The sequence below is a fragment of the Patiria miniata genome, unplaced genomic scaffold (genome assembly GCF_015706575.1).
Source record: "Patiria miniata isolate m_02_andy unplaced genomic scaffold, ASM1570657v1 HiC_scaffold_13, whole genome shotgun sequence".
Classification (NCBI taxonomy): domain Eukaryota; kingdom Metazoa; phylum Echinodermata; class Asteroidea; order Valvatida; family Asterinidae; genus Patiria; species Patiria miniata.
The window spans coordinates 6,008,806-6,025,881 of record NW_024037051.1 but is presented as its reverse complement, the minus strand read 5'-3'; the positions used below and the strand labels follow the sequence as shown (position 1 = coordinate 6,025,881).

General features: G+C 39.9%; 1 protein-coding gene across 1 annotated transcript; it reads left to right on the top strand.

Moving 5' to 3' along the window:
* Positions 1-2,032: 2,032 nt before the first annotated feature.
* Positions 2,033-12,280, top strand: LOC119719252 (A disintegrin and metalloproteinase with thrombospondin motifs 4-like). Its single transcript, XM_038188632.1, has 11 exons — positions 2,033-2,092; positions 2,942-3,014; positions 3,453-3,742; positions 3,965-4,118; positions 4,430-4,602; positions 5,668-5,754; positions 6,283-6,404; positions 6,901-7,041; positions 9,996-10,148; positions 11,139-11,192; positions 11,556-12,280. The coding sequence occupies exons 1-10, from the start codon at positions 2,033-2,035 to the stop codon at positions 11,164-11,166; spliced, it is 1,281 nt and encodes a 426-aa protein (XP_038044560.1). The 3' UTR covers positions 11,167-11,192; positions 11,556-12,280.
* Positions 12,281-17,076: the final 4,796 nt, after the last annotated feature.

The window sequence follows — 17,076 nt, the reverse complement described above, 5'->3', positions numbered from 1 at the left end:
CCAGCCTAAAAGTTTCAACCAATTTACTAAAGCGGCTCGGGATATAACATGTTCGGGAAACCTTGAAATTCAATTTACTTTCTAACCCTCAAGTTTAATGAATTGATGAAAAAAAAAATCCTCAAAATGCTCTTCAAATAATGAACTCCTACAGCAAATGAAACTTCAAAATGCAAACTTTTATTATTATGTCAGGGCGGTGAAAATCAATATAAATTGCAATTCGCTGAGGATACTCCGACCGAGTAAAGTTTCCAACCAACCAACCAACCACCAACCAAAACCAACCAACCAACCACCCAACCACCCAACCGACCAACCAACCAACCAACCAACCAACCAACCAACCAACCAACCTAATATCCCTTTTCTAAAACTCTTCCATTTGCGACAAATCAACCCACCTTGGAAATTCCTAGTTTTTGAGTAAAATCCATATATCTATTTCGTGAAAAACTTGTGGGGTACCAAAACGGTACCCCGCAAGTCGGTTGGCATTCCTTGTGGAGTACCTCCCATTGTTCCGGTACCCCACAAGGCAGTGTTTGTACACGCACACACACACACACACACACACATATATATATATATATACTTGTTTCACATGACTAGTGTGGACTTTCCATTGCTTTCGTGTAGTTAAGAAAAACCAGTGAAAAAACTCATTTTTCTCAAACTGTGAAAACTCTTTCAACCCAATTTTTTTTCTATGATTCCCTTTAGTGTTTCTCTTCATTCTGCTACGGATAAACCTAACCCAAAAATGCCTCTAAACCTGTTTTCCAGAAATGGGGAAACACTGTGTGGACGTGGGGTAAGTCCACACAACGTCGGTGCTACCTACATTATGTGGACGTCTTTTGTTCGGAAGTCCACACTGCGTATGTAAGACAAACTCACCCCTACACAGGCATAGAAATGGGGTACTTCATTTTGTTCTCGTGTAATAACATTTTGCAACGTCGCATACTAACGTCAAAATGCTTTTATTTTAACCAGAATTAATTTTCTGGGCTGAAATTCGGACTAAATATCCCTGTTCTAAAACTCTTCCATTTGCGACGGATCAACCCACCTTGGAAATTCCTAGTTTTTGAGCAAAATCCAAAGTCGGTGGGCATTCCTTGTGGGGTACATCCCATTGTTCCGGTACCCCCATAAGGTAGTGGTTGTACAAACCCATGTTTGTTTTACATACCTAGTGTGGACATTCCTTTGTTTTCGTGTAGTTCAGAAAAACCAGTGAAAACAACTCATTTTACTCAAACCGGAAAACTCTTTCAACCCATTTTTTTTTGTCTATGATCCCCTTTAGTGTTTCTCTTTATTTTGCCACAGATAAAGCTAACCCCAATATGCCTCTAAACCTGTTTTCCAGAGGGGGAAACCTTGTGTGGACGTGGGCAAGTCCACAAAATGTCGTTGCTACCTGATTTATGTGGACATCTTTTGTTCGGAAGTCCACTCAAGTGAATGTATTGCTTGTACACCCACACACACACACATCCACCAGCCAACATAAGCGGCTCGAGCCCCGGCATGTTTCACACCGCCGTGGGAAAAAGGTGTAGCCCTATTCTTTTATCAAATGAATAGTAATCTATTGTACTTATTGTAGCTACCATGGTGTTCTAAAAGGGACATGCAAACGTCGAGTGCGTGAGTTTCACACGACGTTTGAAACTCAAGCTTACGACGTTTACCTGTCCCTTTTAGAACACCATAATAAAGTTGTACGGTCAAATTGCCCTCAGACTCAATTAACACAAGTATAGTTTAAAATATTTCAATTTATTGTGAAACACCAGCACGTTCTTAAGTGTTGATTGATGCTGGTGTGGAAACTATAGGACGTTTGAATTGGGCGCCAAGAAGCGCGTGCTGGGGCTACATGAGACGGTGAGAGGTCTTCTGTTTGTCTCCCTTTGTTAAAAAACGGGGGTTTGGGCGCGTGGACAAGCCCAAACGTAGCCTATAAAAAGTCCACAAAATGACTCAAATTCGTCATTCCGACAGACTCAACAGCTGCAGAATGATGCTGAAGATGGTCGTGCTTGCCGTGCTGGCCTACACGGCTTACTCCAAGCCAGGGGTACGTAGACTCTTCATTCAGTGCATCTTTGCAAGATAATGTTTCGAACATTGACGATTATTTTGTCGATATTGACGATTTTTTTTTATCCATGGTACTTTATAATCGTACCTCGTTTATTGTGTCTATTTTTTGTTTTGATGCATGCAGCGTTTTGAACATTTTTAATACAGATGAATAGTATCCTCATTGTCAGACAAATGGTTTTCAAAAACCTGTACCAACCTGAATAATGTTAAGACTGCTCTCCCTCACTCCCTGTACATCCAAATAGACCAATCAGCAGCTTAGTCCACATTTCTGATCGAAATAACGTCACGCAATTGGCTGGCGCGCGGGGTCGCACAAACGTTACATGATGGGATATATCAGGCGTTCGACCGTGGCTCTTGCACACGTGAATATCTGATCCTCAGACTACCCAAATACTAGTTTTCAAATTACGAATTGTTTGCGGCCCGGAAATACTCCAGTCGTTTTTTCTTTTGTGTGTGCTGTATTGGGCACGAAAAGAACCCAAAATAAAAGCGTCTTGAAGTTCTCGAAAGGGGTAACAACGTCAAAAGTAGAGAGAAAAAAGTAGTTTTTGTCCTTCATGATAAATCAGCATGAATATTGAACATTCGCCAGGGGAAATAGTCGACTACGCGGGTTAAGCAAGTTTAACTGCAATAGAAATTTTGTGGAAACTCATATCCATCCTCTATCTTATATAACATTTTACAAAGGTGTAAAAGACACCACCCAATTATAAATGATTTATTTTCCAAGAAGTACAAAAGGGTGTGGTTTGGGTGTATTGAATACACCTGAAAACACTCGTATTCCTTATTTTTTTCCGCTGCGTAGGTTCGTACCAAAGATCTTGAATTTACAACACAGGAGCTCTCTCGCTACTTCGGTGTTAAAAGCCACGAAAAAGGTATTTGCAATTGATGTGGGCATCCGCGCTAAAACATCGTTTTATTTTAGTGACGTCTTTCCACACGGAATATGACAAAATTATGAACGTCTCTCGATTCATAAGAAATACGAACATTGCCGCATAAATATTTTGTTTATACGAAGTATAATTTATGTATCGGGTTTATTTGCAAACTACTGCGTTTATTCGCAAAGCTGATGCGTTTTATTTGCAAAACTATTTCGGTTCAGTATCACTTACAAAACCTGACACTATACTGCACATCAGTACGATGCTAGCTATTAAACTCAATATTCCAAAATGCATTGCCACAACGCATTCCTTTGTGCACGCTCATTACAAGGTGCAATAGTTTTTAAAAAAGTAGTGTTGAGAGAAGTCACCAAAAGTTCATTGCATTGAAGACCATAACATTTTTCTCTCTGTCCTGTGTAGCCCCGGAATATGAGATCGTGTACCCACTCGTAGTCGAAGCTGAAGGCAAGAGGAGTGTTGGCAAGGGAGCCACTGCCGCCTCATTCTTAGAACTGGAAGTCGAAGCCTTTGGAGAGACGCTTAACCTCATCGTAGACCACGACGACAGTAATTATGCCCCTGGACTCAAGGTTGAGATCTACACAGATGAAGGCATCCAGAAAGTGCCGCTTCGGACTGACTGCGTCTACACAGGGAAGGTAGCCGGTGAAAAGGACTCTCTTGCATCCGTAACCGTTTGTGACGGCTTGGTAAGTCATCGGCCTAGTGCTACGGTGAATCCCATAGCTGCCACCAAAATGTTTGATGAAGGGTTTATAGTATCATTGATTGGAATAAGTTTTGACATTTCCCAAGTAAATAATGAAAGGAATTATTTCAAAAGTAATCCTTGTCTGGAGCCGACACCAAAGGTCTGTTTGCATGCCTTTTATTCGGTTGTTTTATTTTCTGAATGGTGTCTTTTTTGCAAGATGGCGGTCATATTTCGCAACTATGGCCGTGGTGAGCTTTACATCGAGCCACTAGATGACGAACATGCCGTCAAGCGAGATGTTGGTCGGGGTCACCCGCACGTTGCCTATAGGAACAGACCAGTGGAAAGAGGGGCATTCTGCGAGACAGAACGTAATATAATGTATTTGCTTTTGTTTTTATTGATCACACTTTTAAAACAAATTCCGCAAGTAAGTCAAAACAATAAAGAACTCACATTTCTGACGCAGATCATTCATTCTGAAGCTGAAATCTGGAATGCTGAACTAAAGTTAAAAGGCTCAACTATTTCTTCGCCTTTATATAAACCTGCTCACAATAATTTCAACATTGATCTACCTTTTGTTGGTAATTTTTGACAATGAGTCGTCAGTTTCTTATGACAGCTTGTCAAACTCCAAGCTTGATGCCCGACTGGTTTGTTTTTTAATTGTTCTCCTAAGCGCCACCAACTTTGCCGTTAACATTTGCTGACGAGCCGCCAGAAACCTTGCTGATTGACACGAAGGCAACGAAATATCTGGAGCTGGCATTCATTTCCGATCCAATGTACACTATTATTAAAGGGGGCAGCACCAGCACAGCCACCACGTGCATTAACACCCTCTTCAACGCGGTGATTTTTCGGATGAAATCCGATAATTTGCAATTATGCGATACCGGTTATATAATGACAGAAACCTTGCTCAAAGTGAAGGTTAGACTGTTTGTTACAACTGATAATATAGCAACCAACGGATAGCGTATCACCAACCTATAATTTCACACACAAATTGACCGGAGCTGTAGCACTATAACCGATCATTGACCAATAGTTGTAGTAAATGTTGCCACACCGTGGGTCAACTGTTGTTACATTATCGGTTAGGATCGAACAATCAGTCAAAAAGAAGAAGCTATTGCTTTAAACGAAAAAGCGAAAGCAGTTGACCTTATAAGTGCCTCTAATTTTCCATTTATCAATGTATACCTAGTGTGTCACTAAAGCATCAAATAATGTTGAAAAGCGGGAACTGTTGTAAAGAAAAAAGGTAAGCCTATAAAGTAAAAAAAAAAAAAAAAAAAAAGAGTCCATTGGAAGAAAGGGAAAATTGGCCTACATGTGCTCGAGCTTATGCCAGTTTTTCATACCACGTTGCGATACAGATGCCTTTGTTGAGTTATTTTCCTGCGCCCATTGGCGGCGTTGGTGTCATTAGCAAATCCGAATGAATTTGAAGGCCAGATGCAGGCAGTTGACCAAATAGGTGTTGCTCGACCACGCCCCCATTATCATTTTGCCGGTATTATTTTGTCGTCACCATTGTTACCTTATTTTTGATACTTTTGAGAAGGCTTCTGCTTCTGCTCTTATACTGGCTGGACTCTATGACGAGTATAATAGCCAGGCTTGTGCGAGGGTGTGTGGGGATTTATTGGAGTTGCTGCTAAAAACTGATCAGTGACGTTGCATTGACTAATGAATCGTCCAGGGCATTCCACTCTACCACAGTTCGTGGGAAAAATTAGAACTTGTGGATGTCCAGGCGTGCACTTCGGGTGATGTAACCTTTGGTGTTGGTATAGCGGGAGCGGTTCTTCACATTGTGCGCCTACCATTGTTGGTGATGAAAGACGCATATTTACAAGTATTCTTCAGCGATTTTTCCTCTTTGCTTTCTCATTCTTATATATAATTAAGGTGAAAAATGTTTTGCAATTGGTTTCTCTGAGAGGAACTGCGCTGGTTCCCAAGCTGACGTATGTCAAGGTCTTTGGATCAATGGAGGTAGGTTTATGGTGAAACAGCATATGGAAGAGAGTCATGGAACAAAAGTTGAAGTTCAAATTAAAGCAGTCTATCTCTAATGAAGACTGGATTCGCTGAAGCCCATATGAAGTATTTTTTTTTTTAATATTGCATCAAGTCTAACGTGTCCAGGCTACATCTATCCTTTGACTGAAACTGTCTTTCTTTGTATTGATATATTTTTTAACTTAACGAAAACAATAACGGAAGTTTTGCAAGGTACAGAATAGTGTCTGCAACAATTTGATTATTTGGACTGTGGCTCACGTTTTAAACATATTCCCTTCTTGCCAAAAATTTAAATATGCCCTAAAGAAAATGATAAAGACACATGAAAGAAAATGTCAGTTTCCAATGCATTGTTACCCTATTAAAATACGTGTAGGCGTTTTAATCGTTCTTCACAGTATTACCTTAACAATAGCTATACAGTTTAGCAAGGTTGAACTGTTCGACGAAGACCATTTGCTTGCCATCATCACATAGTTTTTGTCTGGGTTTATTTAGCCTGGATTGGTAATGCATGTTGATGCTGACGACTACCTTGAAGGCGCTGCGCAATGGCAACATAATAATAGGAAATCGTCCTCAAGCATTGAGCATTGGGACAACGCTGCATTCTTGACAGGGTGAGTATTCGTGCGCAACATTGGCGTAAATCTGTGTCTGCGAGTGGGGCGGATTATTGTCGGGCCGCAAATAATTCGAAATCGATTTCTAGAGCAAAATTGGAATATCACAACTATTTTTTTGTCGATATCGTATTTAGAAGTGGAAACAATGTCTTGCTAGAAATAGCAATTAAAAAACAGATTTACTCTCGTGGTTGAATCTCGAAGAGCAGGACGGAGAAAACAACTAAAAAAGAGTAAAAATTCTAAATACTCAAAGTAAGAAAAGAACTAAAAACGAAACTTGACATGTGTAATACGTGGGGTGGAGAGCGTGAAACTCGACGGATTTTGAGCCTTGTTTTGAAAAATAAACAAACAAACAATGCAGGTTCCATAATTTTGATCAGATGTTTCAATAATAGACTTTAGTTTTGGACTCCAAATACCTACATGAAATGATAAAACTACTCCACACCCTTTGCGCTTTGTGTTTTCCTTTCGTCCCAAACAGAGTAGACATTTCAAGTTCAACGGCTGGTGACGGTTTACTGGGCATAGCCTACGTTGGGCAGTGTGGCCAGTGGGGTGCATCACTCAGTGAATTCCGTGGATTGGATGCCACTGGCACTACCGCACACGAGATCGGACACAAGTGAGTTTAGTAGCTATTATGGCAAACATAATTATAATCTTTTTGCTATGTTCACCAAAAATGGCCGCCACACACAAGGAGCCTATAATATTGATCCTGTAGGGATGACAATTTTCGTTTTCTACATTCCCGTGTAAGCTACTTCCCAGTGGCGGATCTAGAGGAGGGTTGCAACCCCCTAAACACCCTTTCGGCCGCTGATTAATGTTCTGGTCCTCGTAAATTGGGGAAAAATTAATAAATGGAATGCTTAAGTTCCTAGATGTATTCTCAAACTGCATTAGAATGCAGGAGAATGTTTTGTACAATTCAACATTTTAGGGTGGGGGGGGGGGTGCCCTTGGCAGGGTGTGCCTTAGGCACGCCTTCCCTCAAGCCCCACATTTCCTGAAAGCTACATCCGCCCGTGCTTCCATTCGCATATAATTTTTCGAGGACTTTCAAAGCTACGTGCTATCACAATGGTGATATCGTTAATTTGGCATGCTGGTTTGGCGCCTTCGCAGGACCCATAGCTATTAAAAACGCCCGCAAACGGGGCCGTATCATAAGTCCGACGCCTCATAAGTCCGACATTTCCGGAATTATGAGGCGTCCGATTTATGAGACATCGAACTTATGGATTCGGCCACATTGCTCTGACACCTCATAAGTCCGACACCTCATAATTCCGACAATCGACAAACGATGTTTCGGACTTGAGGCGTCGGACTTATGAGGCGTCGGACCTATGGGCGTCGGACCTATGAGGCGTCGGACTTATGGGTCTTTATTTGGTTGGGAGATGAGATTTTGTCAGACTTGTGAAGCGTCGGACCTACGAGGCGTCCGACTTATGCGCGGACCACCCCCCCCCCCCGAAAACACCTTTGCGTGATTTAAAAAAAAAATTCGGATTTTTTTATTTATTCAATTTTCAAAATGTTCATGTCTACAAACGTGTCTAAATCTCCCCTTGCACCCTTATACCCATCACGTAAATCACTTTATTTCATCTGCATTGGTTCAATACATGTAGTCTACCTCATTGGTCCAATGGTACATTATTAAAACTGAAGACACTTTATGGCTTGATGGGTACAGCTCAGATACATTGTGTGCAGATATGAATGAAAAACGTGATTTATGTTATGTGTACATGGTATGTACACAAAACGAGTACAGTCATCCATGGGAATGTTTATTTCATAAAACTTTCAAAATGACAGCACTGATCCTTGTAAACTTATAGTTATTATAATGTGAATGTATATTGTGAACTTATAGTTTTTAAATAATTATTATCATTATTATTCTGGTTATTAAAATCCAATGTCTTGCAGCATTACGGCTGAATTGCACATGGTTACAAAGATAACATATCAAAATATAGTGTTTGATGATGGTCCTTCATACGAGGTGGAAAACAGAAATCAGGCCTTGCACCTCTAAAAGGCATTCCATTAATCCCAATCTACATTTTTTTATGGAGAAACGGGAATAAGACTATCAATTGGGACTTTAATGCACCTTTAGATGATTCAGGTAAGCCTACACCAGCACAGCTGATTCACAATATTACTAAACAGATCAATGAATGGTTAAAGCAAAAGTGAGTGTGCTGTCATTAAAACTCAAATTCAAAGAAAAACTTTTAAATTCAGATCTTGACTTTAATCAATGATTCAGGTAATTATGCAAAACCTACATGTAAGTTGATTCGATACTGATGAAGTCCACGTAGGCGTGTTTGAAAGTGTAAAGAACATCTTACACTTTGTAATTAGGTGGAATCAGTTGATTTAAATGATTAAAATGGCCCTCAATCAATTTATTTCGCCAAAAATAAGATTTCTACAAAAAGTGATTTAAATCATTGATATTAAAAAAGATCATTTGATTTAAATCGCAATTTATATCAGTGATTAAAATCATTGTGATTTAAATCAACCAACCCTGTTTAGAACGCATCCCTGGTCAGTTTATTCCCATGAGCTGCAGTCAAGTTAAAGATGCCTGTGACTTATTTTAATGATACACTTGGCGTAATGATCTGACTTCCATTCGATTAATAATTGTTGTTTCAAGTTTGTACTGCCCTTTCACTAATGTCAGGATTATTTATGTTGTGATGGTTAGATCTTTGTGTATTTTATTCTCTCTGAAAAAAATTGAAAAGTTTACCTGATGTATTTTTATCCAAACGTTAAAAGGAATTAAAATGTGTAAACGCTTTTGTATTTATTAGACGTTTTATGGTTGTACGATAAAATATTATTAAACCTTCCGGTTGCAAGCAAGTAAAAATAAACCAATAATAATAATACTTAAGAAAAATAGTGATGCGGAATGAATATACGAGAAAGGGGTTAATGACCAACCTCGTGCCCAGAGCTTTCTTTATTTCCAACCTCATTTCCAATAGTAAGCCCTGAAATGGGAACTTGCTTCCTGTATCTTGCAATTAGCAGGTAATGGATTTATATCGTGTACTTGGTGTTGTTATTTTCAACGTGTATTACGTTTTTTTCACGTTTATTCTGTTATTCTTTCGTCCACAACTTCTGAAAAATAATCCTTTCCTTTCCAATTTGCTCACATTAATATGCAGTGTGATACTGCATATTGGCTGGATAAGATTGTATTAACATTTTATCTTGAAACAAATCGTGTTTTCGTAACTCACGCTGCGACGAATTGATTCTGTTTTTATCCCAGACACCACATACAAAAACAAACACTGGTGTAAAACACAGGACAGCACCAGAATATTCTCATTTGCATATATACGTATCCAAAAAAAATTGGATATGCAAATGATCTAATACCAGGGTGAGGGAGAAGGTATATAGTGGTGGGAGCGTACTGCTCGACACCCTGGGAACCAGGTTGGTTAATGGCGTATCTGTGGTAAGATGTTATTGAAACCTTCAACGCCATCTTGATTTTTACATTTTTTTTTGCAACGATTACAGCTTGGGCATGTGGCATGATGCTTCAGGTCCAACGGGTGGTCCTAATAACGGCTGCTCGTCAAGCGGTTACGTGATGGCTCAATACAAAGAGAATCCTCGCTTAGATCTCGGCTGGTCGTCATGTAGCCGGAGCTACTACGATACCCGTATCACGTGAGTTGCCCCCCCCCCCAAAAAAGGGTACAAAACTAGACTTTTAATCAAACATATCAAGCTTGCTACCAAAATTGGACGGAGCACTCTGATTTGCTAAGAATCAAGAATCAGGAGGATATGAATATTTATATGATTTACCCATCTCGCTCGGTGCAGGCGCCGGTCCCGGCCCACGGGTGTTATAACACTGACGCGCGTGGTGAATGCTTCAAGTGAGTGCTTCTAGTTCACCGTGCAACATAGCCTGGATCGCATCAATCAAAGAAACAAACAAACAAACAACACCCAACAAACAAACAAACAAACAAACAAACAAACAAACAAACAAACAAACAACAAACAAACAAACAAACAAACAAACAAACAAACAAACAAACAAACAAACAAACAAACAAACAAACACAAACAAACAAACAAACAAACAAACAAACAAACAAACAAACAAACAAACAAACAAACAAACAAACAAACAAACACCCCAACAAACAAACACCCCAACAAACAAACAACAAACAAACAAACAAACAAACAAACAAACAAACAAACAAACAAACAAACAAACAACACCCAACAAACAAACAAACAAACAAACAAAACAAACAACAAACAAACAAACAACAAACAAACAAACAAACAAACAAACAAACACCCAAACACCCCAACAAACAAACAAACAAACAAACAAACAAACAAACAAACAAACAACAAACAAACAAACAAACAAACACCCCAACACCCCTACAACCCAACACCCAAACAAACAAACAAACAGACACCCCAACAACCCCCCAACAAACAAACAAACAAACAAACAAACACCCCAGCAAACAAATAAACAAACAAACAAACAAAAACAACTATAAAATTATAATACCCGGATTGAGATCTATTAACAGATGTGATAATTTTCCACTATAATACCTGATTTTTGAAGGGCTGGAACTATTTTCCTTAAATACCATATTGATCTTGATTTTTCATTAACAGTCAGACGACATGCTACAACGATGCTTGAATTTTTACCAGGATGTGATTCAAATCGTAAGTACATATAATTTGCGTCACGTTCAATTATTAGCAGTAATTTCCCTTTTTTATTGTTTGCCTCTCTGGACCATCACAGACTGGGTTCAATTTTATCACTTTGATTTTATGGTCCTTAATCAATAAACTGAGGGTCCTTTAAGTGATTTTTGTTGGGGGGGGGGTTGAATTTGAGGGAGTAGATCGACTAAGTTTAGTATATGCAATGCTGTGTTCAAAATGAAACAAAATAAGAAAGACGTCTTGATAGGAACAATATCAGACAAGCACAGACTTTGCTTTCAAAAGCCGCCTAATTTCTAAACCATGGGATCCTTAACGAAAGATATTTATTTGTATTTTGTTTGTTTGTATTTTCAGGACAAAGCGGGAAAATGATCGACATTGGTTTTTTTCTTACGATTTAAAGTTTTTAAAATGCATTAAAAATAGGTCACTTGAAAGTATTGTTTTCATTCGTGAAGGACTGTTTCCACTGTTCAGCTCTTATACCAATACCGATAACACTCTACGCGTATAGAACCCTGTATGTATAATTATATTAGTACAGGAGGACACAATAGTGTGACAATCATGTAAAATGTGTTAATTCTGTCTTGAAAGTGTTCGAGTTAAAACGTTTTCTTTTCACAAAACGTGCTATTCAGTATTCACATTAATCTTTACCCCGGGATAACAATAAGGCGTACGACGAAACTAGTGACTGAAGTTTCAAAATTAACTAAACGCTTAGCTGCAGACCGCTGTCAGGCAACACTTTTGGTTTGAAACAGACTGTTAATTTGAAGATACCACATTTCTGGCGGATTTTAACATTAAAAAGGACTTGATGAAAGCCACCAGATATCATTGTGAAATTTCCAAAACAGTCTCCCAAATTGAGCCTCTTCACCTGTATTGTTCACCCAGATTATGTTTACACTTATGATCAGTCATTAATTGCAAGTCTTGTACTGTTCCCAAACAATGTTTTATGTAAATATTTGCTGCGGTTGTATAAACTTGATACAGTTTTTGTTTTCATTTTGAGGTGAAGGGAATAAATTTGAATAAATTTGATTTGAAGCATTGAAGCATCAAAATTGTTCTGTTTCTGTTACTTAAGAAAGTATTGAGAGGATTTTGAAATCGATTTTCAGGGTGGTAATTATATCGTCACCGACACCACGAAGTAACACTCATGTACATACCGGTAAAAATTAGCAATCGGAGAAAACGACATCTAAAGTTGAACGCCTTCTAGAACAACACTTTGCGTCAAAACTAAACAGAGTATTTTCAGTTGAGTTTCTCGTTGTAGACACTTGATGTATTGATGTTATTAAATTTGCTGTTTTTGACTCGTTTGTTAATTAAAACAACAGAAATAAGAGAAAAAAGATGAGTGCTCGTTCGTGAAACCAAAAAAGCTGCGAAACTGTAAAATTTCGTTTTCACGAAGTAGCACGCTTCAATGTATTACAACACTAGAAGAGTGTTACTTCGTGGAAACGGAGGTCAGCGCGCGTGCACTCAAACAACAAGAGTGTTACTTCGTGAAAACGTTTTTGCTCGCATTTGAGCAGAGTGCGCGCCATGCATTGCAATGGTAAATAGAACTTGAATGTTACTTCTTCACTTTTGCGCAAAAGTTGCCATGGATACTTAGCGTAATTATTAAAGTAAAGCTCTTGAAGCTTTGAAACTTCGTGCAATGGTAGGCCTTGATGAACAATGTTTAAAAATCCAAAAAATAGAAATCGAAAAAAATATGGTTAAACACGGTAGAGTGTTACTTCGTGGTGTCGGTGACGATATGTATTGAACAGTGTCAAAAAATCTTTTGGTGCCCACCATCGTAAGATGTATTTTCAGCCGAACGTTCCTGAATTTTGAGAGAAATCTCATTAGGCTATATTATTATGACATCATTTATTTACCCTGTAGTGACCACAGGAGGGCGCTTTACCATTTTTGCGGGCCTATTTTTTTGGAAAACATATTTTTGTTTTACAAATCTATTTATCTTCATTCAAACGCCGTCGTATTTGGCGTAGTTAGTCGTTGAATCATATTAGTTTTCAGCGCAAAGGGTCACCGTTAGGGGCGCTTAAACATTTTGGGTATTTTATGGGGGTGTTGCCCACCTTGCTGACATGGTAAAGCGTTTCGTATTATGCATAGGCTTCCCGTGTACATAATACATGATCATCACTGCACTGTGATTTGCACGTCAATTTTCGAACAGCCATGACCGGACTAGGACTCGTTTTCGACCCAACTTGAAATGACTCGAGACTCTGACCCGGACTCGACTAAAGTGACTCGACTGCAATACTGAAAATAGGTATTGTTTTTACGAGTGTATGTAGTGAAACTGTGGTGTCAGGTTCAGGGGTGTAGTTAGTACTGATCGAGTCGTCTTTATTTCATCATCAATATATAAAATTATATATTAAAAAAAAACCTATTACTATAATCAAATCAAAATTAAACGATATAAACGTTCGTAAATGCTACATGTACATGTGTCTTCCATTAATCAAAATAAACTTAATAAATAAAACCTAGAAAGTATATCATAGACATGTATATGTATGTTGTATGCTAAAGTAGAAAGACCCTTGGATGCACGGGTGACCTTTGACCTTGTCAGCGCCATAAAACTATGCAATATTGTCATATGCACAACGAACAAAACAGTGTAAAAATCTTCACCATACCAGCCAGTGCCTTGGGTCCCTGGGTTGCCTCTCCTTCCCTCATTCGGGTCCCTAACTGCAAACAATATGGCCCTTCTATGGCCATAAAATTGAGTAAAATGTACTTTAACGAGACTCCAGCGAGCTCAGCAACTCGTCAACTGTGAGAATGCTCGCAAAACCCGTTCACGTAAACTTATGTTTACTATTAAGCCGCACACAGTTAACAATAAAAATCACCAATGGATAATCATAGTCTTTCCATTACTTATTGGAAATTTACCCTTAATTAGTACTTCTCGACCTTATAAAAATGGATGGACCCCCTTTTATTTCACTTATATCCTCAAAAGGACCCCTTAATTATGCACGCACTACTTTTTATTCATATAACCCCCAAGAAAATCCACGGAAGGTCGACCCGTAAACTGAAACAGCGCCTTCAATCGGCTGTAAATGGGCAACTTTACAATTCTTATTATAAACACGTTATTTCTAATCACTACACAAGTAAAGTCGAATATTATAGAGCGCCTGTTGGTTTTGCTGTAGAAGGATAACTGGAATACGTGAAAAGAATATGAAAGCACAAATAACATGAATATATGCAAAAAACAGAGTTCACATCAGTTCACTTTGGTAAGATCTGGTGTTTGGTGAGTCGTGGCTGAAGGGCGCTATCTAGATATAAGCGTACTTTCAGCAAAAAGTTTAGGTATAAAGCTGAAAAAGAAGACGAGACAAGAGTTTTGGTGGAATACAAAATACATCAAATCTTATTTCTCAAGGTAAAGACGATGGCGATAGGCTAGGTCGGATGATAAACAGCGAACTGCGAAAGTTGTACGGTATAAGAAGAAACTGATAGAAATCAAAATGACGTAAAAAAAAAAGATAGAAACGCAAGTGGCCGAAAGATTAGAGCACGAAGAAGGAAACGAAAACTTACGATTTCCACATCTCAGTAACGAAAAAATAAGTTTAATTTGTACGTCAGGCACGACATTTTTACCCTGTCAGCTCTTACGACAATAACTCTACAGCACTAGCCTTAATTTCAAGGCTGTGCTGTATCAGCGGGCGCGTATCACTGCCAGGGCAACAGCTAGCTTACCCAGCTCTGGCCCCCGGCCCTGTACACACACGGAGAAACCCCGATACGTAGTATGAAACCCGCAGTACATGCACATCAGTATGGAGCCCGTTGCTGGCGAGGGCCCCCTGCTGGAAGATTGTGACACCGGTTCTTCTGAGAGACGTTTTGGATGAATCATAGATGGAGAAAGTTGAAGAAACCGAACATTTTATTTTGTCTGGATAGATTTAACGGGAAGGTGCATTGAAAGGACTATAAGGTACACTTCATGGCCGGTCGTGTGGCCAATGTGTGGAACGACGAGCAAGCAAATGTGTTTCTTCCTGTCCCTCCAGGGACCAGCTTTAAGTGTGTTGGGCTGGCAGCCGGAGGGTAGGAAATATTCCTGCAGGGATTTCATCCACTCTTATTGTTAGACCAGAGGTTCGGCCCAGGTCAACAGGCGGAGTACAATTTAATGGAGCTGCGACATCGTCGTCAGGGAGACAAAGAGACATAACTGGAGTCAGGGCAGAGTATCAGGGAACTCTCTGCGTTGGCGTATCCCGAATTCTCAGATGAAGGGAGGGGCGTACCGACTAGCGAGAGGATTTTCATGGATTAAGTTGGAAAAAGGGCGATTAGAGAAGCGATTTTCGGGCCAAACCAACATCCCTGGATGACTCGATTAAGGCATATCTGGCTGCTGAGAGCTACCACAAGGTGGAGGAGCAGAGAGCTGCAGACAAAACAAAGAAGTATGTAAGAATGGTGCAGACAGAACCAATCCTGGAGGTCGAGGCTACGGGAGAGGTTCCGATTAATCAGGAAGTTGTAGATCGAGCTGTCCAGCAGATAATTTCCCGTGTAGGGGAGAACGTGCCAAAGGAGACGATACGAGCTTTCGGACGCTGCAGGAAGGCAAACAATGAAGAAGTGCCACAATATTGAAGGTGCTAAGGACATTTTGCATGAAACTGCAAGAAGCCGAAGGTAACGAGATCAAGGGTGTCTGGAAACGACATGCAGCCGTCTCAGGGACCCGTGGGGTGGCTGGGAGAAGTCAAGGGTCAGGAAAAGTCAAGGAAGCCACCCCAAGGTGGAAGCGGATCAGCAGATCTTGAGGTGAACACCCACCAGTAGCCCGACTGCCTTTGGCCGTACAGTACTATCGCAAGCTCTGTAGTACGGCCAGACAGCCAATGCTCCCCTAAACGCTAAACTCTGATGTAGCGAATTTGCTATCAATTTTGATCAAGATTATCTTCTCATCCAGGACAGAAATTTCCAAAGTTAAGGTTCCTAGTCGTAGAGGAACTCATACCTTTTCAAAAAAACCCCGTTCTTTTATCTAAAAATGTTCATCCATCTGGCCAAAAGACGACTTCCAGTCACCATCTCCCACGAATATCGTCCCAAAAATTTTCCTCCATGCGATTTCAAAATGGCGGCCGCGTTGTAATGTATGCATTATGCGGGCGCTGTGGTCCAATGGTTACGGTGTTCGACTCGTGTGCCGTGGTGCATGGGTTCGACTCCTGACCGTGGGAACATGGTACTTGTGCTCTTGAGCAAGGCACTTTACCATTATTGCTTCGTCCTTCGGATGGGACGTAAAGCCGTAGGTCCCGTGTGTTGTGTAATGCACGTTAAAGAACCCAGTAACACTCATCGCTAAGAGAAGGGGTTTGCCCCGGTGTTTCTGGCAGTGGCTGCAATATGCGCCGCAGTACCTTGTAAACCATTATAAGGTGCTACATAATGGGTCTCATATTTCTCATAAACTTTATTTACCTTTCTTTAATAATTGACATAATTTCCAGCGCCTTGAGTACCTAATTGTTGGTAGATACGTGCGCTATATAAGGCTCCGTTATTATTATTATTATTATTGAGCAAGATTATGAATATGCATATTGATCAGTTCATGACCTCGTGTTTGTATGGCCAGCCGCCCCGCACGCCTGAAAAAGTCATGAACTAAATGCATATTTATTTATAAAGAGGAGGCTGTGTATGCACTTAACGACAGCAATGAACATTGCGATACCTTCTCAGCACAGGCATCAAACGAGAGTGAAGTGCTGATTGCGACACCCCCGAAGAGTACACCTGAAGTAGTGGA